Raw genomic sequence first — 25,080 nt, 5'->3', positions numbered from 1 at the left:
AACTGAAACTACAAAAGAGATGCAGTTTTGCTTTTTAATAGGTACTATCAAAATAAATTTCTGATATTCTGTAGGAATTTCAATTCAATCTTTTTGGGACAAAAAGTCCTACCCAAATTGACTACTACAGAGATCACTCATAGAAAGCAGAATTATTTATTAGAATATCGAGAAGCAGACCCTATCATGGTCTGTGAACCAAATTCATAGCAGGACAGAGCCACTCCCTTGAAAATGTTCACAATATTTATATATTTCAGACAAAGAACCCCCAAAATCCCAACTTCCATATGTTGTGATTGGTCACATAAGTCTGTATTCCCCTATTTGGTCAGTGGAATACAGTAGATAAGGTAATGTACAGCTTCTTTTTTAATCCCTTTTTTGGACAATGGAATGGAGTCCAGGCCTTATCTAAAATCACGTGACTCCGGAGAATCCGAAACTGAGACTTTAAGGCTTCAATTAATTTAGCTAACAGTCTCTGATAAATATGTGCTTAATCTGTAAGTTTTTCACTTTTTCCCTCACAAGTTTATATAAGTTGAATTCCTGAAGCCATCACCATAATTGTTAGCTGGCTAAACAACATTTAAGTTTAATAATAAATTTAATGTAATTAAACCAGAGTAATTGTCATAAACATATAAAGCATAGTTTATTTCTCTAAATATTATTTAAATTATTTATTGTAATGCCAATTTAAAATCCAGTAGGGTATGTTTAGACTTAAGGTAAACTTTATAATGTAAAGTACAGGAAAGAGAGTGAAAGAGCAAAGCCCTCTTATCATTTCATTGACTTCAATCTCTGATTCAGATCTGCACGCAAGTCCAACAGAGAGGTCCAGAGTTCTCTTGGGCCACCTGAAGGAGAGGAAGAAAAGTAGGAACAGAATCACTAGGCCAGCCACTCTCTTCTCAGTTAGCTAGTGATGAAGCAATGGGAGCCAAAGGGTCAGAAGCCTCCCCTGCTGGTGCAGATCATACATTCATATGTAACCATATATTTATTTTCAGCTTCATCCCTTTAGAAGTAATGCACTACTTTTCCCTGCTGAAAATTTCCCTACTTAACTATATTTGAAAGTGCTACAACCAAGGGAGTCTGACCCTTATTTAGTAAATAGAGCCAGACAGCTTCTTCTGTTAGAGAATTGGAAGGGAGAATGAAGCAGTGGACACTTGGTACACAAGGGATATCTTCTCCTTGGTGGTTGATAATCTCTATCATCATTTCTACCACATTACCCAAAATGGAAGGGGAACTGAAGACACCAAGTTGTAATTTCCACTTGACTTGTATAGGCCCTTACTCCTTCTTTTCTAGGTTGTTATCATAATTCAGTTGGTTGTTGCCTAGGGAACAAAGTCCAGCTAACTTTAGTTTGCTATTCAAAGTTTTACTATTGTTTAGCACTAACATATCTGTTTAGCTTTATTTCAAATTACTTTAAGCACTAGGCCTGTTGCCTAAATGTAAACTTTCATTAATTATTTATTTGTCTCCCCCAATTTTGTGCCTGCTTCATGGAATGCTTTTTCTTGGTTGAGTTGTATTTGGATTATAATTCCATCAACGATCATGTTCTCTGTCCTTTCCAGCTTTATTTTTTGAAAATTTATTATATATGCCATCTATGCCTTTATTCAGTTTTTTGATACAAAATAGTGAATAAAGCAAGGTTATTGATACAGTGTTCCAGCAGGCCTCCAGAGACTTCTCTTCATGTAATACTGAGCACTGAGCACTTTATCATTTGTCTCTGCATCTGGTAATTCTAATAGTTAAAATTTCATTTCAATCTACTTTTATCTAGCCCAGAAGTGTCAGATTTAACAACCTGTATAAATCTACAGTTCATCCCAACCAGATTAAAATATAGTTAGGAAATGTTTAACAAAATACAAAAATATATATAATGTAACAATAGATAATGTTAATTTGTGGTTTTCTAAGTCTATGTGTTCCCTGCAGGAATCCTTTTCTATTTGAGTTTGAAATTACTCTTTGATCTAGTTTGTCTCCAGCTCCACCTTTGAAAATACTTAGAGTTGGGCATTTGCCTTTCTGAAGCCTAGCTATATTATATCAAAAGCATTTCTTTTCATCTAGTAAAGACGGCGGAAAAGAAAGTCTAAGATTAGTCTTATATGAATTAATACTTTCTCTTAAGGAGACATACTTTTTTTAGTTTGCAGACTCCTATTATAATTACCTTTATAATTTTACCAGGAGCTTCATTAATTTAATAATGATGAATATGGACAACATCTATCTCTAGTCTGTTGGTATTTCTCTTTAACACAATTTCACATTGTCACTTATTCAGTAATCATATATATGTGTGGGTTTTTTTTCCGTATCCTGAGATTTAGGTTTTTTTTTTTTTTTTCCGAATACATGATTTGAACCTTTTGAAGTTAGCTAGATATTTTCTTACTGTTACTTTAGGTTCACATCCTTGGTTAATCATTTTTATTCTGTCCTTCCCACTTTAATCATTTCCATAGGTGGAGAAACCAAAAATCAATAATAAAAAATACTACTCATTTCCAGAGAGAACTGATTAACTCTTAATACAAATTTTCCTGTCTTCATTTGGGGTGCACTGGGGCAATATAGCTAATATGGAAATTGGGGGGGTGATATGGCTAACATAGAAATATATTTTGCATGACTTTGCAGGTGTTATTGATAACATTTTCTTAGTGGAGATGTGAGGGCTGGGATAATATGAGAGAATATTAAAATAAATTATAGGTTTAAGAAAATTTTTTTTGCTTCTATTTTTTAGAGACAAAGGTGATTTTATTATTACAATTATTATTTTTTAAAAAAATGCTTGAATTTTAAAGGATGGCTGTGAAGAACAGAGAAGTATTTGGGAAGCTAATTCCATTTTACAATGTAAAATTATTTTAATGGGACAACTAAGGTAGTGCAGTGGATAGAGTACCAGCCCTGAAGTCAGTAGGAACTGAATTCAAATGTGATCTGAGACACTTAACACTTCCTAACTGTGTGACCTGGGCAAAGTTACTTAACCCCAATTGTCTCAGCAAAAATAAATAAATGAATGAATGAAGTAATAATAATAATAATAAAAAATTATTTTAAGTAAGTTAGAGTAGTTCTTTTTAAACTATTTTCACTTGTGACTCCTTTTCACCTGAGAAATTTTTAGGTCACTCTGAGTATATTTGTACATAAAATAGGAATACAAACCAAATACTTATTGATAATAAAATCATAATTTTGTGACCCTGACATTTAGTTGCAAGATCCCATATGGAGTCCTGAACCATAGTTGAAGAAGCTAAGAGTTAGATGACATAAAGGTACAGGCAAAAAGGCAGCTTTAGTGGTTTGAGAACATGTTATGAACTTTTGCTATTTTCAGTAGAATTCACTTAAGATTTTGTATAGAAGAAAATAATTCTTTATTGGTTTGAAACTATTTTGCTTTCAAGAGGTTAACAGTACTTTAAGAGAGGGACAAGATACTGTGAATTGTTTTTTCTACTTGAATAAAAGAATGTGTTTGACTATTTAGAATTATTTAAAAACAATCTATATTCATTTTCTGGAACTACTTATTTCTTTTGCTCTGTATTTTTTTTTTTAAACTGGAAACCAATTTATTCCTTTTTTTTAATTGGTCTTGTGATGCTTTCTTTGAATTGCTTTGCCAAAGAGATTCTTTGGGTCTAGAAATGAAATTTAAAAGTGTCCACTATCAACAGTGGTAATAAATCAACTAGAAGTATTATAGGTACAAACATTATTTTTTCTTTGCTTTTTGCATAGGATGGTTTAGCTAATTAAGCCAGCAAAATACTTTGTTTTCATGTGTGAATCTTATAACCTTCCCTCCTCCCCTCCCTTTTTAAAAACTCATTGAGGGGAATATATATTTAATTTGCCAGTGTCTGTTTTTTTGTTGAATAGTCAAGATACTGGTAAAATAATTCCATATTCAACTTCATAGAAGTTCTCTTTTTTCCCCCCAAAATACTTTAGCATCTTAAAAAATATGGGGAAGAGAGAAATAATTGTAAATTACTGAAAGATTGATCTTTTTTTTTGTATTTACAGCATTTAAATATTAGGACACTGACTGATGATGTGGTAAGGTTATTCTTAATATTTCCTGTGTTCTAGATCTCAACTAACGATTCTACTGTGTTGCTCTAACTCAAGTATTTAAAAAAATGCATGTGCAAGCATAATATTTTTAAAATAGTAAACAAGTTATTGAATTATTTCTTTTTGAAGAGTTTATATTATTGCTTTGGATTGGAAAAAAGAAATGAGTTCATAATATGCATGTTCATATTTTTAACTTAATAGTTGTTAGTCAATTTTAGTTTGATCATATAAGCATGCATTTGATTTGATTAGCATGGCTTAAAAGTTGTCCAAAATTAGCTATTTTATCAACTCTTAAGAACATGTAGTTGCTAATTTAAAACATTTTCTAAGTCCACATTTTCAAATTATGGTTTTCTAATAACTACAAATTGTTATTTATTTGTTGAATAGGTGAATGATCATGACTCTTGCCCTTAAAGGCTTATATTAAATAAGAAAATGTATGTGAAATACTAATAAAATATCTGTTATTTAAATGGTGAATAGTCATTTTGTCATCTAGAAATAATTAGCAATTTTTTTTGTTTGATCAACATTAAAATTTTAGGGTGACATTTTTGGACATTATGGCTTACCTTTCTTTCACATTATGGTTCAGTATTTGTAATTAGATTTACAATGTTATAGTGACTTAATCCGATTCTTGATAAACTCTTATATTTAAGGACATGATTATCCACTAAATTTTAGAAGATAAATTCTTAAACTCAAGGGCATGATTATCTGCTAAATTTTTCTGTAGTGTCTAATTGAATAGGATCTCAAAGGGTTGGTTTTTGTTTGTTTGTTTGTTTTGTTTGTTTTTGTTTTTGTTTTTTGGATATTTGATCAAATTTAATATAGTTTTTAGGTTTAGTTAATTCATGGCCCCCAACTAATGTTGCAAAACTTAAGTGGATAAAATTAGGGATTTAGAGAATTTTGAGGGTTCCATTATATAAGCTGATATTAAATATGAGAAACATTTCATGGTATGTAGTCAGGCTGTTTTATATATAGACTGATTCTTCTGTTTGGAACTTTGAAGTTTATCTGATGTCACTAAATTAATACTTTTATCTCTAGAATCATTAAAAATTAATATTTCAGTCCATTCTTATATTTGGGCAGGAGCAGATCAGGTTCAGCATGAAATGGACTATGTCCAGCGTGGAAGGACATGGCGAAACAGGAAGTGAAATCAGTTGGCAGAAAGAACAGATCAGGTAGCACTAGAGGTCTTAAATCAATAGGAAGGAGTCAAGCAGATAGAAAAGATGCTAAGTCTGAGAAGTTAGATTTATTTAGCAAGGGTACCACTAGCAAGAAATACAGATGAAAAGAAAATTCTGACCCAGAGTCAAAAACTGTTTTCTTTTTTTCTTTATAGTGAGTGCTGTGGTAAATATACAAACATACATACTCTGAGGATTAGTAAGACTATATTAGAGCTCAGCTGTGTGTGTGTGTGTGTGTGTGTGTGTGTGTGTGTGTGTGTGTGTGTGTGTGTGTGTGTGAGAGAGAGAGAGAGAGAGAGAGAGAGAGAGAGAGACAGACAGAGACAGAGAGAGACAGACGGACCAAAGTCAGGGTTGATTTCTCATTATCAGGAGTAAATACCTAGGAATCCTTTTAATGGATATGGATTTGTTTGTCATACAGAACGAACAAATTATTACTTTTTCTTGTTTATTCTGTATGCACCAATCTGATGTTAATTTCCTATTTTTTTTGGTGTAAGATAGCAATCACACATATTCTTGGCATATAAAATTGCTTAATACTGTGAATAACCTTTTTTTTTTTTTTTCCAGAATGACTTGAGAGAAGGAACACAAAAAAGGTGTTCTGCTGCAGCCATAAATTTGAATAATAGTTTGCTAGAAACATTAAAAAGGAATATCATGGGAAGCATTAATATTAAATCCCATCTTTTTAAGTTGCTTTGTTAGAGGTCTGCAAAGTACTTCACATTTCAAGGTTATTTCTTGAGTTACTCTATCAAAAAGTATTTGTTCAAAAGCCTCATTTTGAAAGCATTTGAATTATTTTTGTAGGTATCTTCAAGCAGAGAATTCGATTTATCAAGTATTTATTGATTACTATGTGAAGATGTTGGTGATACAAAATTTAGTTAAGAGAAAACTCTGCTCTCAGAGTGCTTCTAGTCTGACAGAAGATAAGATAAAAATAAAATAAACATATTAGAGTGGTGTTGTGATATGGGAGCCATCTGCCAGTGGCTGCTGGAGGTCTAACTCAGACCTATAGAATGGATCTCTTCATGTGAGAGGATGATGATGATACAAGGAAACTAAGAGACAGTTGCGTTATCTGACCTCTCTCCTCTTTCCTTTGCCTCCAGTTTATTTCATTTCCAGTCCACAAACAACATCTGTGTCAGTAAAGGCTGCTTTGCAACTCCTTCAGATAATTATGATTCACAGCTGTGGAGGCTCTGGAAGAATTTACCTGCCCCTTCACCTAGGCATGGTCCTGAACAATTCCCTGTTTTTCTTTTTATGGATATTTTCCCCCCACAGCATAGTCAGTAAGTTTGTGAATTTGCTGTTATCTGAGTCCAAACACTAAGGAATGCAAACAGCAGTATCATCTCTGGATGGTTATAGGGTGAGATACTATAGTAGGTGTTGATCTTGTGAGATGTCATGGAGGCAAACTTTCAAACAGAAAAGAGGACTATAGTCAGAACAGGCATTTAAGTCTTTCATCAATCTCCTGACCTGGCCCTTTGATGTGTTGGCCTCATTTATTTACCTTGACTAAAAAAGTCTTACTAGGTCTCTTCTTTTCCCCATGGGTTACGGAAGGAACTCGGGGAGGATCCTATTCTCAAACAGCTCTTGGAAGCTGCTGTTTTTTATGCCCCACATTCCATCTTTGACCATCCTCATGGTGGCTCTCCTGCCTTCATCACTACTCCACCTAAGACCAAGGCTCACCCAGAGATCCTCCAGAAAGCTAGTCTGGACACTACAGAGTAGTACAACAGAATATAGTATATGCATAATTTGGGGACAGAAAGTTAAGGAATTGTTTCTTTTAGAGCAATCACTGTTTGGATTAGATTTTTAAAGGATTCAGTTATAAGAGAAAAGTTAGATTGGTTTTTCAGGCCTAGGCAGAAATATTAGGAAGGCATGGAGATGGCAAATTATAGCAATAGTTAGTGGTCAAAATTAAGATAAACTCTGGCACTGTTTCAAAACAACAACTTTGACAAAATCAAATAATAGCAACAGAAAAGAGGGGAAAGGAAAGAAACATTTACAGGGAACATTTCAAGAGAAAATAACACATCAAAGAATTAAATAACCAAAGTCCTAATAAAAATAAACTGAACTAATATTTATTTAATCTAAGGCTTTTTGCTAGAAAAGGAGGATACAAAAGCTGAGACAAAATTAAAACAAATGTAAAACAGGGTAAACACGTATAGGGTGTGTGTGTATGTATGTGTGTGTGTGTGTGTGTGTGCATGTGTGTGTATGTGTGTGTATGTGTATGTGTATGCATTATGGAGTAGGAAATTAAGAACTCTTCAATAGCAAAGAACCAGGATAGCTAATTTTTAGAGATGTAATCTAGATCAGATGAGTCAATTATTAAGTTCCTACTATGTGCTTGGCTAAAGGCAGAAGAAACAAAAAGGCATTATACAGTACCTGTCTTTTAAGGATCTCACAGTTTGATGGAGGAGAACAAAACTGAAAAGGGAGAGGGTTACCTAGTTCAGGCTGGGATGTATTCCTGAGCTAGGATGGGGATAAGAAGTGAGCTATAGATTGATTTAATCTTACAGAATGATGAATTTTTGAAGATCATGAAATCCATCCTGGTAGGAAATTGGAATTAGTTCCTTGGGAGTCCTCCTCATTTAGGGGATTGGAAGGAGTTTCCAGATATCTACCCTACATCCTTTTCAACCTAGTGTAGGAAGAAATTCCAAGGGTAAGGGATGCTGAAGAGGTATGAATTTCATAGTTGATTTCATCTTACAGAATGAGTTTATAGACATGAAATCTTGGGAATCACTGGTTGGGATTAGTGTGGGTTAGAATTAAAATAAGACAGAAAAGGAGATAAGATTACTAAAGGAGGAATATAAGCACATTAGCATCAACAACTATCCTGGGCTGTTTCTTCTATTTTGTAACCAGTAAAAATAGGCTGTTTATAAAGTGGTGTAATTAAAATCACCCAGAGGGCAAAAGAGTAGATCCCTTTCTTTTTTAAGTGTCTATTATTGGATGGAATATAGCTGGAGAACAAGGAAACCAATATAGATTGGACAGCAGCCTCTGTTGTAGATATTATTTTATCAGAAGAAAAGGATAAGCTTCTGCATGACCAGAAGCTTGACAGAGGAAAGTTAAGCAAAAAAAAAAAAAAAAAAATTGAGCAAGTAAAATAGAAAAGATTTTAAATCAGTGAAGAAATATTTTGTAATATTGAATGAGAAATGAGAAAGTATGGAAGGACAGAAATTAGAAATCAGAAGTCTCAAGAAACATATAAAACAAATAAAACAATGGGCTGTTTAGAACACTTGATCAAAAATCTCCTAAAAAAAAAAAATCTCTCCTAATATGACTACGAAATAATGGCAAGTTTGTTATTGAAAAATAGATCTCAGAGAAAATTTGACAAAACAAAGGCGGTGCCATTGCAAGATTGCATGAATTCCACACAAATGAAAGCAACTACCTGTGGATAGGCTTCACAGAGATAATTTGAAACTTATTGGTCTTCCAAGAAAACAGTGAATTAACAAACCTAAATTACATATTACAAGAAACAGAAGAAAATTGTACCACAATCCAAAATAATGAAACATAATAATACAGTGTATTATATTATAATCCATAGTTATCAGAGAAACTCAAACCTTCACCCCCCCCATGTGGTTTTTAAATTTAATTATTAGATAATTACTATTACTACTAATAGTTCTATCTTACATTTATATAGTACTTTTGGGGTTTCAAGGCACTTTATATAAATATCATTTGATTCTTAGAACAACCCGATAACAAAGGTGCTTTTACTAGCTCTTCCTTATAGATGATAGAGCCTCAAATCAGAGAGGTTAAATGTTTTGCCTAGAATCTCACAAATATTTGGATTATGAGGCATATTTACTTGAATCAAGTTCTGCTGGCAATCAAGATACAGACCTTTGCTATTAACTGAAATAATTTTTAATGATCTATGAGTATGATTTGGGTTTAAATCCCTACCTCTGACCACCCCAGGGCGTCACTTCTAAATACCCCAGGTAGCTCCCCAAACAAATTTAACCTTGATCTGCTTTGGTAGAGAAGAGTTTCTGTCTCTGTCTCTGTCTCTGTCTCTGTCTCTGTCTCTCTCTGTCTCTCTCTCTCACACACACATATACACACACACATCTTTAGGAGAGAAAAAATGCCATAAGAAATCTAAAGTAAATTGGCTATTTGACATTCAACTATTTCAGATAGAAAAGTAAGAAAGGCAGATAAGTATAACTAACAAGAAAGTAGGAATAGTGAAATAGGCTGTTCTAGGGTTGTAACATTTCTCCCCCTCCCCCCCCCCCCAGTCTCCTTAGAGACCCAGGAGAAGCTAAGGACAATCAAAGGAAAGAATGGGGTCTAAGAGACTAAATTTTAACAGAATAGGAAAAATAATCAGGAGGGAAAACAACATTCTGTGTATTAAAATCTATTTTTTTCTAGATCTTTTCTCTTTGTGTGTATGTATAACATGAAGGGAAGTCACTTAGGTAGTGACAAAAAGAAAACTGATGAGAATGCTAGAAAGATACATTTTTGTTTGAGAAATAGTCTCATTGGTCCTTATTTGGAGAAAATGGTAAAGCTGGGCAAATGCAGTAGAGAGGAAGTACCTGGAACTAGGAAATGGGAAGGAAATCCTTTCCTAATTTGGCATATGATTGAAGTATGAGTAATTGCATTAAGTAATGTAGGGGAGTATAGTACTACACCAGTTTCTTTTGTGAGGAGTGTGTCACAGGAGATGTCTTCTTTAGACAAGGGTATCTCACTTTGATTTATTTCATGGCACCCAAAGTAAGGGGTATAGACCATTGGGAGGGTATTGTCTTGAATTCATAGGATCATCATAAGAAAGGTAGCCTATTCTGGTCTTAAGATGAGCAAGTGATGAATATAATGACAGGGCATACAATCTTTCAGTAGTATTCTTTTTCTACTGTCCCTTTTAAGAAAGCCTTTTCATTTTAAAAATCATTATTTTTTAAAGGAAAAAGAAAAAAAAAAACAGAACCAGTCAATTCATTGAAAAAGTCTGAAAATGCATGAAATGTTCTACTTTGATGGACCTTGTACTACTACAAAGGAATTAGGGCAGGTGTCTTTTCAAATTTCCTCTTTGAAGTTTACTTGTTTTCATAATTCTGTCATATTCACTTTCATTTTGTGAGGGATAGAAAATTCTATCCAAAAATGACTACTCAGAGACCTCTCAAAATAAAAAAGCAGAAAAGTTGTTTATTTAATAAATTCTCATGAGGGTGAGCAATTCCACCGTGAGGAGGGAAAGAGAGAAAGCTCACGGTAGTAGGGCTAAAGAACTAGGAGAAGATATACAGTTTTTATAGGTTTTAGTTACAAAGGATTACATCATGAGGTAGGGGAACATTGAGAGATAGGTGCCTCCCCCTCCCCCCTTAATTGGATGTTATTCGTGCCCAAAACAGCAGATTCTCTGGTTCCCGGAGGAACCATACATCAGGCAACTAGTTGTCTAAACATTGACAACTTGAACAGCGATAAATGTCATCATTTTAGGTTAAATAAATATATCTAAAATCTAAGTACATATTGGCTAATACTCTCAACATACTTATGCAGGTCACAGAGACTTAGAGAAACTGAAATGCAAAAAAGAATTTAAACATTCTTGGAAGTTCTTCACTTTATCTCTACTCCATTCCACACAATTTGGTTTGTGATTCTTCTTCTCATTTATATTGTTATAGTCATTATTTGTTTCTAATTTTTTGCTGCCATAAAAAAAATTATTGCTGTAAGTATTTTGATTTATTTGGGGACCTTTAAAAAAATCATTGGCTTCTTGGGTCAAAGAATCAAAGAGGTCAAACATTTTAGTTAATTCATTTGTTTTTTAAATGTCACCATCAGTGTACTAGTGTGACAACTTTCCCACAATTTCTCCAGTGTTGACAGTTTTCTCTCTTTTTCATCTTTGCCAATTTGTATAGTGGGCCATAAAAGTTCATTTGTTTTGATATTCCTTTCTTTTAGTAGTAATATGGAACATTTTTTAACATGGTTATTACTAGTTTGCAATTCTTTTGAAAGCTGTTGATATTCTTTGAGCTGAAAGAAATTATTATTAATAACCAGAGTTTTGGTTACATTTAGATTTCTATCTTTTTCTTTATCCTTATTTAAGCCTTTAAAAGAAGGCTAACCTTTTCTATCCAGAACTCACCCATGCGAGGAATCCCTTGTGCTCTACTCAGGTTTGGGCAGAGATAAATTCTTTTCAATAGAAACTTAAGATAACTTAGAAGTAAATGACAATCAAAGTTCAGGTTATTTTAATATTCATTCTCTCATTAATTATTAACTAATCATGGTTATAACCTTCAGTCAGCAATACTTCTCTTCCAATAGGCTTATAAACTATGAGCCCATCCCACTCTTGTTGTCTTTGATCTAAGGGAGAAATAGTCAAATGACCATCTGTTTATTCAAGTGCCAGCATTATTAATAAAATGAAATTACCCAGAAAGTATATTTTTTGAACCTTTTTAAGCTCCACAGACCATTTATTCTGTTGGAGGAATGGCTTTTGGTTTTATATCTTTTAGTTTTCTCTATATTTGGATATCAAACCCTGTTTTGAGATTGGCTAGTTTTTTCTCCCCTCCATACAACCGCTTACCTTTGTAATCTAGGTGCATTAATTTTATTTGTGCAGAAGCTTTTCAATTTTATATAATCAAAATTACCTATTTTATTCTTTGTAATTTCCTCTATCTTATTTTGGGGTGAGGATATATTTCTTGCCTATAGCTGCAAAAGACATATGACCTTCTCTGTTGATTTTTTCAAATAATATCTTTAATATTAAGATCCATTTTGAATTTATTATGGAATATGGCATATGATATTCATTTAAGTCTATTTTCAGATTACTTTCTAGTTTCCCAGCCATTTTTACTAAATAAGGAATTTCAAGTTATTTATGTTTTTGGTTTTATTGAATATAGGGTTATTGACTTCCATTCTGATTCCCCCTTATTTAGTTTAATTTGTTCAGCTAATTTATTCTTTTTTTTTAACCAATGTCAAATAGTTTTCATGACTACTGCATTTTCATATCATTTGAACTTTAGAAGTGATACATAGGACTTTCTACTTTCTACTTTTTAAAAAATTATTTTTCTTGACGTTCTGGATCTTTTATTTCTTAAAACGAATGTCTTTATTTTATTGAATTCCATAAAGAATTTAGTTTGTATTGTATTAAATTTGAAAATTAACTTTGGTAATAGTGTTGTCATTTTTCTAATATTGTCATGGCTCGACCTTGAGCACTGAATATTCCTCTATCAATTTAAATTATTCTATGCTGAGTTTTTTTTTTTTTAACATTCTGTAGTAATTTTATTCTGTAATTTCATTTTTATTCTATTTGTCTTTGCTTTTCAGATTTGTTTCTTATAAGCAATAGATTATAGGTTTTCTTTTTTAACTTGTTACTGTCTTGTTTTACTGGATTATTTAAGGAATTTTCATTTAAAATTATGAGTTAGGTTTGAATTTTTCTCCATTTGTCTCTAGCCTCACCCCTCACCCCTCACCCCCCAAATTAGAATTTTGTTCTGTTCCCTTCTTGTTTTAGAAGCCAATACTTTGTTCCTAGTATATTGGGATTAGTTTTTCTTATCTATTCAAGGTAACCCTATTTAATAGGCTTTTTCTGTGGCAATTTTTTTTTCAATTTTTATTATAAACTTTTTATTGACAGAACCCATGCCTGGGTAATTTTTTTTTTTTACAACATTATCCCTTGTACTCATTTCTGTTCCCACTTTCCCCCTCTCTCCCCTCACCCCCTCCCTCAGGGGTCCTATACATGTTGAATATGTCACTGTATATCCTAGATACAATATATGTGTGCAGAACCAAACAGTTCTCTTGTTGCACAGGAAGAATTGGAAGGTAAAAAATAACCTGGGAAGAAAAACAAAAATGCAAACAGTGCTTTAATTTCCAAACATTTTTTCATCACTGATATGCTAGGTCTTGATTTTATATAAATTTATTTCATTTTTTAGATAGATGCTGTTTGTCATATTAAAGAATGGTTCTTATATTCCTACACTTTTTAATGTTTTTAACAAGATTTTTCTTTTGGCAAAAGCTTTATCTACATCTTTTGCTATAATTCGTTTCATTTTTGTTTTTTAATCTATTATTATTTTTATAATTTTTAGACTATTGAGCCAATTCCAAATTATTGATTATATTCCATGGATAGACTTTTTTTTTTTTTTTTATGACGACTGCTTTTACAGTAGTTAATATTTTTTCATTGATATTCATTAGGGAAATTGATCTGCAGTTTTCTTCTCTGCTTTATATCTTTCTATGATTCATATATCAGAACTACATTTGTCTCATGCAAGCATTTTGGTAAATAATTTATATAAATTTGTCATTAATTGGTCTTTGAATGTTTGATAAAATTCTGTTGAAATTTGGTCTGAGGTATAAAATGCTCATTCTGAAAATGTCAGAAGAGATTCTCATGAGCCAGTTTAAACAAGCTTGAGCACACTCCTGGTCTGAACCTAATATTTTCTTGACTGCTTTCCAGATTTCTTAGTTGTTTTTGTCAAATCTTACGGCTTCTGCTCCATAAGGAATGTCTTTGTATCAAACATTGAGCTGCTGGATTTTTTGCTTCCATGTATTGTACACCTAATATGTTCACCTTTATTATCATCTCTATTTCTCAGTCAGTATCAAGTTGTTCCAATAATTATTTTTAATGTAGCCCAGTTTGAGATTTGACACTGATTTACTCTCTTCCTTAACTTTTTTTTTTTATACTACCCCTGAGATTTTTGACATTTGGATTTCATTAATTTTTTTTCCCTCTAGCTCTATATAATTATGCATTTGGTAGTTTGATTGGCATAGTACTGCTAAGTAAGTTTGTTTTAGTAATATCAGTTTTATAATCTTGACTTAACCTACTTTTGAGCAGTGAATGCTTCTCTAATTATTTAGGTTTGTCTTTATTTCTGGGAAGTGTTTTATAATTTTTATAATTAAATCAATATAACCCCAGGGTGAATGTTTCTGGTGTGAACTTAGTAGATATTAATATGGCAATATCTAATCATTTTATAGCTTCTGTACAGTATTTGTTTTTCCATTTCTTTTTGAAGTTTTTTGTTACATGTAGAAATATTTATTTGTATGTATCTTATATTCTGCCACTTTGGTTATTTAAAATTTCAATTAAATTTTAGTTATCTATCTAGAATATCACCAGCAAAAAAGGAATAATTTTGTTTTTTCTTATTTACGTTTATTGCCTTAGTTTTTGCTTATTGCCTTTCTCTTTTTCTTGTCATATCATTATCACTAACAATTCTAGCATTGTGTCAAATAGGCGTCATCTTTCTTTTTTTACACCTGATTATTGGAAGGGCCTATAACTTTTTCACTATTATGCATATAAAATATTAGCTCTAAAAATATTATTTCCTATCCTAAGAATAGCTCTAATTGTTCTTCTGATTTCTAGAGTACAAGACTAATAATTGAATTTTAAACTTTGTGTTAAGCTTAGGTTTTTTGACTTATATAGTATATAACTTGGTTCACTAATAAAAATGCTATTCCAAATTCACTTATGCTCTTAAGTTGTAAATAACTATCATTTGTTGGTTTATTTTAAACGTTTATATTGATGTGTTTTATTTTTAACATTACTTTTGTTATTTTCAGTCATATCCCAATCCCTTTCAAAGCATCCCTTGAAACAATGCATACACAAGGAGAAAAAAAAAAGCATAAAATAACTTACTGATGCATCAGATAATTCAGTGTTCCATACTCATTGTCCCTCTCTCGAAAAGAAAGAAGTGACATTTTCTCATCTCTTCTTGGTACAAGCTTGGGTATAGTAATTATATAGTCAGTTTTGGTTTTGCTTTGTTCTACTAATATTGTTGAGTATATATTTTTTTCTTGATTCTGATTTTTTCCAAAATTATGACAGCTCATGTTCTTAGATTTATGTCCAAATCTTTTAGTGCAATAATTCTATTACTTCCTTCTATCAAAATTTGTTTACAAATAGGCATCTATATTGTTTTCCCTTCTTGCCTAGTATAAAAGGTGTTGCTATGGATATTTTGGCTCCTTTCTTTCTGTCTTTGACCTCTTTGCATACCTTGAATGGGATCTCAGGGTTGCTTATTATACAATTTGAAATTAGGCTAAAGAAATTACTTAAATGTCCATAATTTCAAATTGTATTCCACAATGGCTGGGCCAGTTAACAATAACCAACCATGTATTCTTATATTTGTCTTGCTGTAACCTCACCAAAACTGACAATTCAACTTAGACTTAGGTCATATTTGCTTTTATTATATTTTGAAGATTTTTTTCCCTAGTATTTCTGTGTGAATTTAAAGAAAATTGTTTTTGCAGCTAGAATAGTCATTTATGGGGTTAATTAGTTTTTAAGGAAATTTGTGCTCTCCCTCCTTAGTACTAAGAAAGTATTCTTGCTATTTCACATTCTTCACACTTAATGAAATGTTAAGATGACTAATAACTGCATTATCTCTTCTTTTCCTTTTAAAATGTTAAAATATACATGACAGGGCTGTCAATTAGGACACCATGTTTGAACTATTACAAGAAAGTTCTCTGTGTCTAAAAATCCAGATAAGGTCCTTTAGTGTCTGCTTTTTGTTTAATTAATTTTATTTAAACTGTCAGCACTGATTATCACTGTGATTATTCAATATGAGATAATACTCAATAGGGTGCTCATTTCACTCTCCTTGAAGATAAGTGATATTAATTTACAAACTCAATTCATTGAAGACAAAGCAGTAGCTGCAATAATTAACATGTCTTATTACCATTAAGTGACATTACAGTGTAATCCCCATGTGTTTATAACAAATTCTTTGAAGAATGCAAATCAATTAGAAACCATTTATTAATATTCTTTAACTTTTTACATTATAGTTAATTAATTTTAATGATTATTATTTTCTTTTTTGCTTTGTCTCTTGTTATTGTTCATTTGTTCTTTCTTTGTTTCTCTGTCTCTCTATTTTTGTCTTCTCACTTGATTGGAATGAAGTGAACTTACAGATGGTCTTTCTTGGCCCATCCATTACATCTTACCCCTTTCTAGTACCAACTATGGCCTTCTGAAACTCACCTCTATTTCAGTTGCCTTAATGGACCCTACTTCCAGGCATGTATCCTTCCATCTCTTCTAGTTATTCAGTGCTGTCACACCATGGGAGGAATCTGTCTCGAGGTGATATCCCTAGACTTTAGAACACCCTTTTAACACTGTTAGCATGCTTACTCATATCCTATACTCATTGGTTAAGGAGGAGAACTGGGGATATTTCTTGCCGCTCATTGTTACTTCTAGACTTTTCCTTCTACCACTATGGCTTGGGAATCTTTTCTCCTTTGCAACTCACTTGTTTCATATTTCTAGTAGCTGTTTTCTACTGAATTCCAGAACAGTTCTTAATGAGTTTGATACATAGATTTTTTTTTTCTTTCTCAAGTTCTGCCCTCTTACAAGAGGAGCTCAACATACATAAAGATACAGCCTGACCTATTTCCTTAAGTAACTTATTTCTCATGTCCTACTTTACCACCTTTTCTCATCATAGATGGTCTTACTTATGTTCTTGTCATCACCCACAAATACTCCATTTTGATGCCATGAACTCTGAAATTCCCTTATCTGATCATAATCTATTGTTATTCTTTCCCTTCCTTTGTCTTTCCAGCCCTAACTTTATTCTTGTGTCCTCATCGAGACCTCTAGTTCCTGTATCTCCCTTTTTTTTCTCCTGGGTTGTAATGTTGGGTGATTTGTTGGTTTGGTTTTCTTGGGGTCTCTGGAAGCAGCCTTCGTTTCAGTTCAGTAATCACCACACGAGTAGCCAGAGGTTAAAGTCCAAATCCTTTATTATCTCTTTCAAAGTCCTATCTCCTTCCCTTGGGGCTAGGCTAGTTTTCTTAGAGGCCTCCCTCTCTCCTTGGTTCCGAGAGCTTGAGCTCCTGCTGCCAGTCCTTTGTCTTCTCTGCTTCTGCCTCTAGCTTTCTCTAAATCTATCTGGCTAAGACTTCTATCTTATATGCTCTATACTGAGTATAAACCAATCATTATATCACTAGGAAACCATTATTTGTTCTAAGATTAAATCTATTGTACTGAACCATACTAAACTAGATGGTTACATTGTCTCCTCAATTCCACTGACTTAGCTCTTTGTTTCAAGTTCTGGCCCATTACACTGGGTTGTACCCTTGCATTTGGTTTCTCACTTCTTCCCCTTCTTGAGTTGTTGGAGAACCAGTTCAATTCTACCTTGTCATCTTTTTTCAAGTCTTATCTCCCCTTTATCCTATTGGTGATCTTGCCCTGATAAAGCCACAACTTTGGAGTACTCCTACATCCTAGCTTTTTTTTTTTCCTATTCATTGTTACAGAATGAAGGTGGGTTAAACTGGTAAAACTAACTATACTGACTTGCAAATTTATGTTAAAATATTCTCAGCTGGACCCTCCATGAAGCAGAATAGTTCTTTTTAACCCTCTTAATTTATTCACCATCCTACTCACCACAGTGGGTTTTCTAAATCTTTTAGACTTTTAAAAAATTCTAATAGTTTCCTCTTCCTTTACTCTCTCAGCTGAGAATATTTATTATTTTACTGGAAAAAATTGAGACTATTCCTGAGAAATTCCTCTTCTTTCCTCTTCTTCCCTCTTCATCCCTCTTCATCACACAGCACTCAGATATCCTCTTTCACCCTTGTCTCATATGAAGAGGTGACTCTTGAAATGAAGTTGATCTTTCTAGAGGTATTAATGATTTCTTAATTGCCAAATCTAATCCTCATCTGTCTGGATTTCTTTGCAGCCTTTGGCATTATTATTCACCACCTTCTTGATATTATTTTCATTAGATTTTTATGACATTACTCTGACAGGTAGGAGGTGTATTCTTTTCTTCTTTTTTATAGTATATTTCATGGTGATGTTGTCAACTCCCATGATCATTTTTTATGCAGTGATTCTACTTAATCAGCTTTAACTTCTCTCCTAACGTCCAGTCTTATATCTCCAACTACTTATTGGATATCTTGAACTATGTTCCTTATACCTTAAAATCAACATGTCCAAAAACGATTTTGTTTTCTTGACTTCCTTATTCCTTTTGAGGGCCTCACTATGATCCCAATCATCCAGGTGACTAGGTGTCAACTTTCACTTCTCACTTTCTTTCACTCCACCAAATATCCAATATATTTCCAAGTCAGCTTAGTGACATCTCTTGTATATTCCCTCTTCTCTCTTCTGATACTGCTATCACCCTGCTATCACCCTGGTGCAGATTGGTGTCCCTGCTTCAAATTTCTCTCATCTACTTATTTCTCAAATAGATCTTCCTAAAGCACACTTTTTACCTTTCAGTAAAACCTCTTTCTTATCTGTTATTTTCAGAATTAAATATGAAATCTTCTATTTACCTTTTGAAAGCCTTTTATAACTTGGTCTTTTTCTACTTTTCCAGTCTTCTTTTATTTCTTTGCCTTTTCACCTTACTCCTTGACCAATGACACAGGCCTTCTTATTGTTCCATACAGATACACACACACACACACACACACACACACACACACACACACAACTCTCAATTGTTAGAACTCACTGGATATCATTTATTCTTGAAACCCTTTCCCTCCCAGAGATAGGGATTTTCCGGCGTCAGATCAAATATGATTTCAATAGATTGATGAATCATGCCTCCTTTCTGTAAGACAATATGAAATATCTTTTGTGTTGATTTGTTTTGCTTAGTGTATTTGTTTATTAAAGTTTCAGTGTGACGAGGGAAGCCCTGAAACTCCCTTTCTCTCTCTCTCTCTTTCTTTTTCTCTCTCTCTCTTCTCTCTCTCTCTCTCTCTCTCTCTCTCTCTGAGTTGGGGAGCGCTTGAGAAACTTCCTCAGAGAAGCTCTCCCTGCCCACCCAGGGAATGAAGATAAAGTGGTTTCATTCTGTTATCTGGGTGGTTCTGGTTGAGTCCAGGACTACATCTACTTAGCTAGAGCTGGAGGTCTAGATATTGATCTGTATTGAGTTGAAGATTTGTCCAGGGACACTAATTTATTTGGAAGATTCTCTATTCTGATTTCAACTCAAACTGCTCCCAGACTCCATAACAAGCTTCCTTCAGCTGAATTCCTTGCAGAGGGCCAAAAGCAGGAATCATGACAGGCAAGGGACCTCCCTTGGCATAGCTGTCTGTGAGGGACTCTCTGCCTACTGAAAAGACCATTCTCTTTTCAGTCCTAACTTCTCTTTGTCTCTCTCACACATTTCCTTAAGAGGACTGAAAAGGTCTGCTAGACTTTTACTTCTTTGTTGGGACCTTACCATTAAGGAAGTCAGCCTGCAAAAAAGCTTTTGCCATTCTAACTTTTCGGGTTCATAAATTCATTTATGAAGGACCTGAGCCGACCAGAAGGGGGTTCCCACAACTCTCTGCCCAGAAATTTGCATAGTGTTGACTTGTCTTTTATTCATTTCTTTGTAATCCATTTCACCAATTATTTTAACATACAATATAGGTATTTAATGTTTCCTCAATGGAAGCAAAATTTTAAGTCAGTTACAATTCCTTTTTTTGGGGAATTGGCAATCTTAGGGGATAACACAACTCATAGTGTATATATTAAAGTAGTAGAGAAGCAACCAGTGGGTAGAATTTAAAGGTGAGTGGTGATAAAAGAAGAGTTAATAAGCTAGAGAAAAGTGGAATAGAATGGGATCAAAAGAATATATTGAGAGGATTTTCTTGTTAAGGAAAAAGATCACCTCTTCATGTGAGACAATAAAGTAGGAGATATTTGGAAAACATATCTGAGTGATGTGGGTTGAAAAGATGAGTTATCCTAAATTGTAAGACTTAAAATCTCTACTCCTTTAAAGATGACTATTAAATGTTGTGTGATCCAGAACGTAATCTTGTGGCACTTGCATTCTTTCTAGTTGCTTGCACTATTTTTCTTTGACCTGGGGTTTCTGAATTTGGTTATAATGTTCTTGAATTTTGTTTATAATGTTTTCATTTGGGATTTTCTTTTATGGATCATGAAGTTATTGGTTTCAACTTGAATTACAGTAATTCAGGGAGTTTGCTGCTTGGACAGAGTTTTGTACCTTTAGTGCCAAGCTGTTAATTTTGTTTCCAATTCTTTCTTAATTAACTCTCATTTATTTTCAAGCTTTTTTCACTAGCTTTCTTATTACATTGATAAAAAGCATTTTTACCTTTTAAAAACACACTTGCTCTATCTCTCTCAGGAATTCAAGTTGAATTTTTGCCCAGGCTGTGTTTTTCTTTGAGGCTAAGTTCATTTTGTAGTTTTTTTCTTCTTTTGGATTTGTATCTTGAGTTTCCCTCACACATAATGGAATTTCTTTTCTCTTGTAGGATTTAAATTAACTGAGAAACTGGAACTAATCCTGTAATTTTGATGTTATGGGATATATTATGTTATAGGAAGGAAACTTTAGGGATCATATGGATCTTCATGTGTCTTTCGGCACAGATCATCAGACACTCTGGGGAAGTATTCAGTGTAGTGCAAGAACTCTTGTTAGAAGATATAGGTTTGAGTATTAGTTCTACTTCATTTGGATTCCCATTCTGCATCACATTGTATAATCTTTTGGAAAGTCCTCCAACTTGGCAGTGTGATACAGTTGAAAAATTGTTATCTCTGAAATAAGATCTGGTTTTAAATCTTCACTTTGATATTTACTCTGCATGTTACATACCTGGACTTATTTTCACTTATTTTTCTTCTTTGTAAAAATGAATTGGATTAATGATGGCTTCTGAATTCCTTTCCAGCTCTAGCTTTATGATCCTTTGATTTTTCTTTGAGCTCAGTTTCTTTGTAAAATAAAGGCATTAAGTTAGGTGATTTCTTTGGTTCTTTCCAACCCTAAATTCTGTGATTTGAAATCTCATAAGCCATTTTATGTTTGGCAAATAATTTAATTTTTCTAAGGTGCAAAGTAGGGATGATACACTCACTTTCTACCTCACAGGATTTTAATGTTCAAATGAGAAAATGTACTTTATAAGCACTTTATAAAACACTGTGTAAGGATTAAGAACTATGTAAATATGAACTACTATTACTACTCCTATTTACATTTCACATACTAAGAGGCACATGTTATTAAAATCGCTGTTATATTGTTGCTGAAGAGAAACACAAAACTCATTGTTTTTTTTTAAGCTTCGGGACGCATAATTATCATTTGTATTTATTTATTTTTGTTTTTCTGTGTAGTTGGACAAATTTGCCAGCATAAGGATGCCAGGAAGTAAGAAAGAGAGACCTCCATTACTTAATCTGAAGCACACGTTTTCCTCAAGCACTGATTGGCCTTCTACATCCTCAGATATGATGGAAAATAATCCTAGACTACTGTCAGAGAAAGAAATCCTCACACTTTTTGAAAAAATGATGGTAAGAGTTTACTCTTCATAAAAAAGTCAATATTTTCTTGTATTAAACGAATATTAGAATAGTTTGGAGATTGATGCTCTTCACAAAGATATTAAATGGTGGGCATGTCAGGAGGAAGCAGCTGCATATTCTATATTTTATAAGATTTAGTTCTTTTAGTGCTATAGGTGATCTTTTATTAGGAAAAAAGACATTAGATAGTGATGGAACTTAAATGAAAATTAGATAGAACTTCTTGCTAAGGAGACAATTTAGCATCCAGATAATCTAGATCATAGTGTGTTGTGTTGTGCTAAATTGTTCTGGGGTTAATATCCAAGATGTGGCAGAGAATTTCTGAAGTATTATTTGACTTGATTGTTTTGTACTTTTGGAGTTTCATATGAACTTAAATGATATGTCAGAAAGGACTCTAGAAAACAGTGCTAGAATCCAATTCTCCCTACGCAACAAGAGAACTGTTCGGTTCTGCAAACATATATTGTATCTAGGATATACTGCAACATATCCAACATATAAAGGACTGCTTGCCATCTAGGGGAGGGGGTGGAGGGAGGGAGGGGGAAAAAAATCGGAACAGAAACGAGTGTCAATATAATGTAATTATTAAATAAAAAATTAAAAAAAAAAAAGAAAAGAAAACAGTGCTAAAGATTATGAAATCTTGTGTAGGAAACTGAATATTTTAGAGACGTACATAGTGTATTCATCATTGTTACTAATTGAAGTTAAAGTTTCAGAACAGTGCAGAAAATATAGGGAGTTAGCAGGTATTTAAGAAAATATCTGAAGAATGTGATTGAGATTTGTATACCATAACTTAGATTATATAGATAGAAATGATGGGATTGTTACTACATCTGTAACATATCTAAAAGAGCTTTGGTAAAAGTGTATTTGCCAGTAATTTTGGAAAGCATTATACTGTGAAAGAAGAGGTAGCAATAAATTTGCTTATATAATCTACCAGATGTAATATCATATCATATCATGTCATATCATATCATATGGATATCAGAGAGAGTAGGGAGAGCTAGAAATGCATAGCACAGAAATCTAGTAAAGAAGCAAGCAGTGGAGTTTCCATGGTTTTTGGCACCTTTATGAATACATGCAAAGTATAGGTAATAAGTAAGGTAAACTAGAGAACTTAAATGGGAGTAGAATGAAATCTGGGTTAAGTAAAAAGTCTATATTATTCAAAAGCAAAAGGAAAGAGAATAACTGGGGTTAGGGGAGGAGTAGAATAGCATTGTATGCTAGGAGTTCTATTTATATGATGCAATATAGAAACTAGATGGGAGGACAGAAGGGAACTCTAGGGTGAGGCAGAAATAGTAGACAGATTGTTTCTGGAGGGCATTATAGCCTACCTATACAGAAAGAATAAGTGAATGAAGAATTGGAGAAATAGGTTTCAAACCTGGCAGAGAGGAATCATATCATAGTGATGGGAGACCTACTGATGATGATGAAGATAACACCAACAAAACACCTGGAATATAGGTGATGTTATTGTCTCCATTTCTAAATGAGAAAAACTGACACAGCTAATAAGCAGATTTGAACTAAAGGTCTTCTTGACTCCATGTCCAATGCTCATTTGACCATCTAACTACTAACAATTTTTTACTTAGTTTAATGAGTTCACATGCTTGACATGTACTCTGAGTTATCTGCCTCCAAGGGTGCCCATCTAGTCTGTACCCTTATCGCTGTAGTTTATTGATAGTCAGGCTGACTACTTTTGCAATTATTAAGAATTTTAATACTTTAAATTCACCTGTTTTGCATTTTATATTGTACATAGTCGCTTATATTTTCCAGGAAAACATCACTTTGTCCTGGGGCCTTTTATTGGTACTCCTTTATTATTTATAGTGTGATACATATATTGTAGCTAGAAGGGACATTTGGATCCTGAGTATGTTTCAGTTTCAGTTAATTGTTTTTCCCAAATGAATAATTTATTAACCTACTGAAGAAACTAGGTATGTCAGAGCCATAGTCAATCAGAAACTATGGTGTGAAAGGCAGCTGTGATGTTATAAAGAATATTGGATATCTAAGGACTTGAATTTCAGCCCCTTCATTACCTGTGTGCAAATCAATTAACTTCTTTGGTACCTTAGCTATTCTTTAAGATTTTCAGCACAAAAGCCTAGGAATCTCTCTGGTAAATTGTTCAATTGAATAATTGATCTCAAAAATTATAAAATCAGCAGATTTTTTTAAAACATGGGACGTCTACACGAGATATTAAATAGCATTCAAGAAAGGAGTATTCGATAGACCACATACATTCCTGAGTAGAGGACAAATAAATGGTATAGACAATAATTAGTAGAAATGTGAAGATAGATCAATATTAATTTAAATTAGCTGAATTTCAGGCAAGGGAACCTGGATCAGGCTCCATTACATTTATGGAGGAACCAAATCTTAAGACTGATTTTTGCAGAAAATATAGGGAGTTATCAGGTATTTTAAGAAAATATCTGAAGAATGTGATTGAGATTTGTATACCATAACTTAGATTATATAGATAGAAATGATGGGATTGTCAAAACTATTAGGAGAAACTTTTCCCTTGAGAAAGATAGAATGGTTTTCAGATGTGACCATGATAGAAATGGTAATATAAATATGGAAAAATTTCTCTTTGCAAATTTTTTTGGCCTAATTATATTTTACTATTTTTCTTGGAGATGTGCATAGCACAAATAAAACTTGAATTTATAGCAGAATTTCTTCTACTTTGTTAGATAAATTTGTGTTCTTAAAATATCAACTCTTAGACACATCTGCCATGTTGCTTAGTAGCAACCTTTATAAATTCTTGTTACTTGTTCTGGACAAAGAGTGTGAAAAGGTGGGAAAAGTTTGTTTCAGGATATGCTTTGTTGGTCAAGCGTAGAGAATATTTATAAGAGGATGAAAGCTAGGCAACAAAGGTCAAATATATTACAATTAATATATTCTTAAGTGCCAACACTGTCAAAAAAAATTTTGTTGAAAGTTATTCCAAATTCTGGCCATCCTATGATCTTTGTTATGTATATAAAATATATTAACATTAACCATACA

The 25,080-nt window shown here is 33.1% G+C and overlaps 1 protein-coding gene across 1 annotated transcript in view; it reads left to right on the top strand.

Moving 5' to 3' along the window:
* Window positions 1-25,080, top strand: part of DIAPH3 (diaphanous related formin 3) — a 419,718-nt gene that overhangs the window by 37,236 nt on the left and 357,402 nt on the right. Inside the window, exon 2 of the mRNA XM_051983890.1 lies at window positions 21,814-21,993. Coding sequence (XP_051839850.1) covers window positions 21,814-21,993 — 180 coding nt within the window. The remainder of the gene's footprint in view (window positions 1-21,813; window positions 21,994-25,080) is intronic.

Source organism: Antechinus flavipes, chromosome 3, assembly GCF_016432865.1.
Source record: "Antechinus flavipes isolate AdamAnt ecotype Samford, QLD, Australia chromosome 3, AdamAnt_v2, whole genome shotgun sequence".
Classification (NCBI taxonomy): Eukaryota; Metazoa; Chordata; class Mammalia; order Dasyuromorphia; family Dasyuridae; genus Antechinus; species Antechinus flavipes.
The sequence above is the reverse complement of the archived record's forward strand: the minus strand, read 5'-3'. Positions and strand labels throughout refer to the sequence as shown.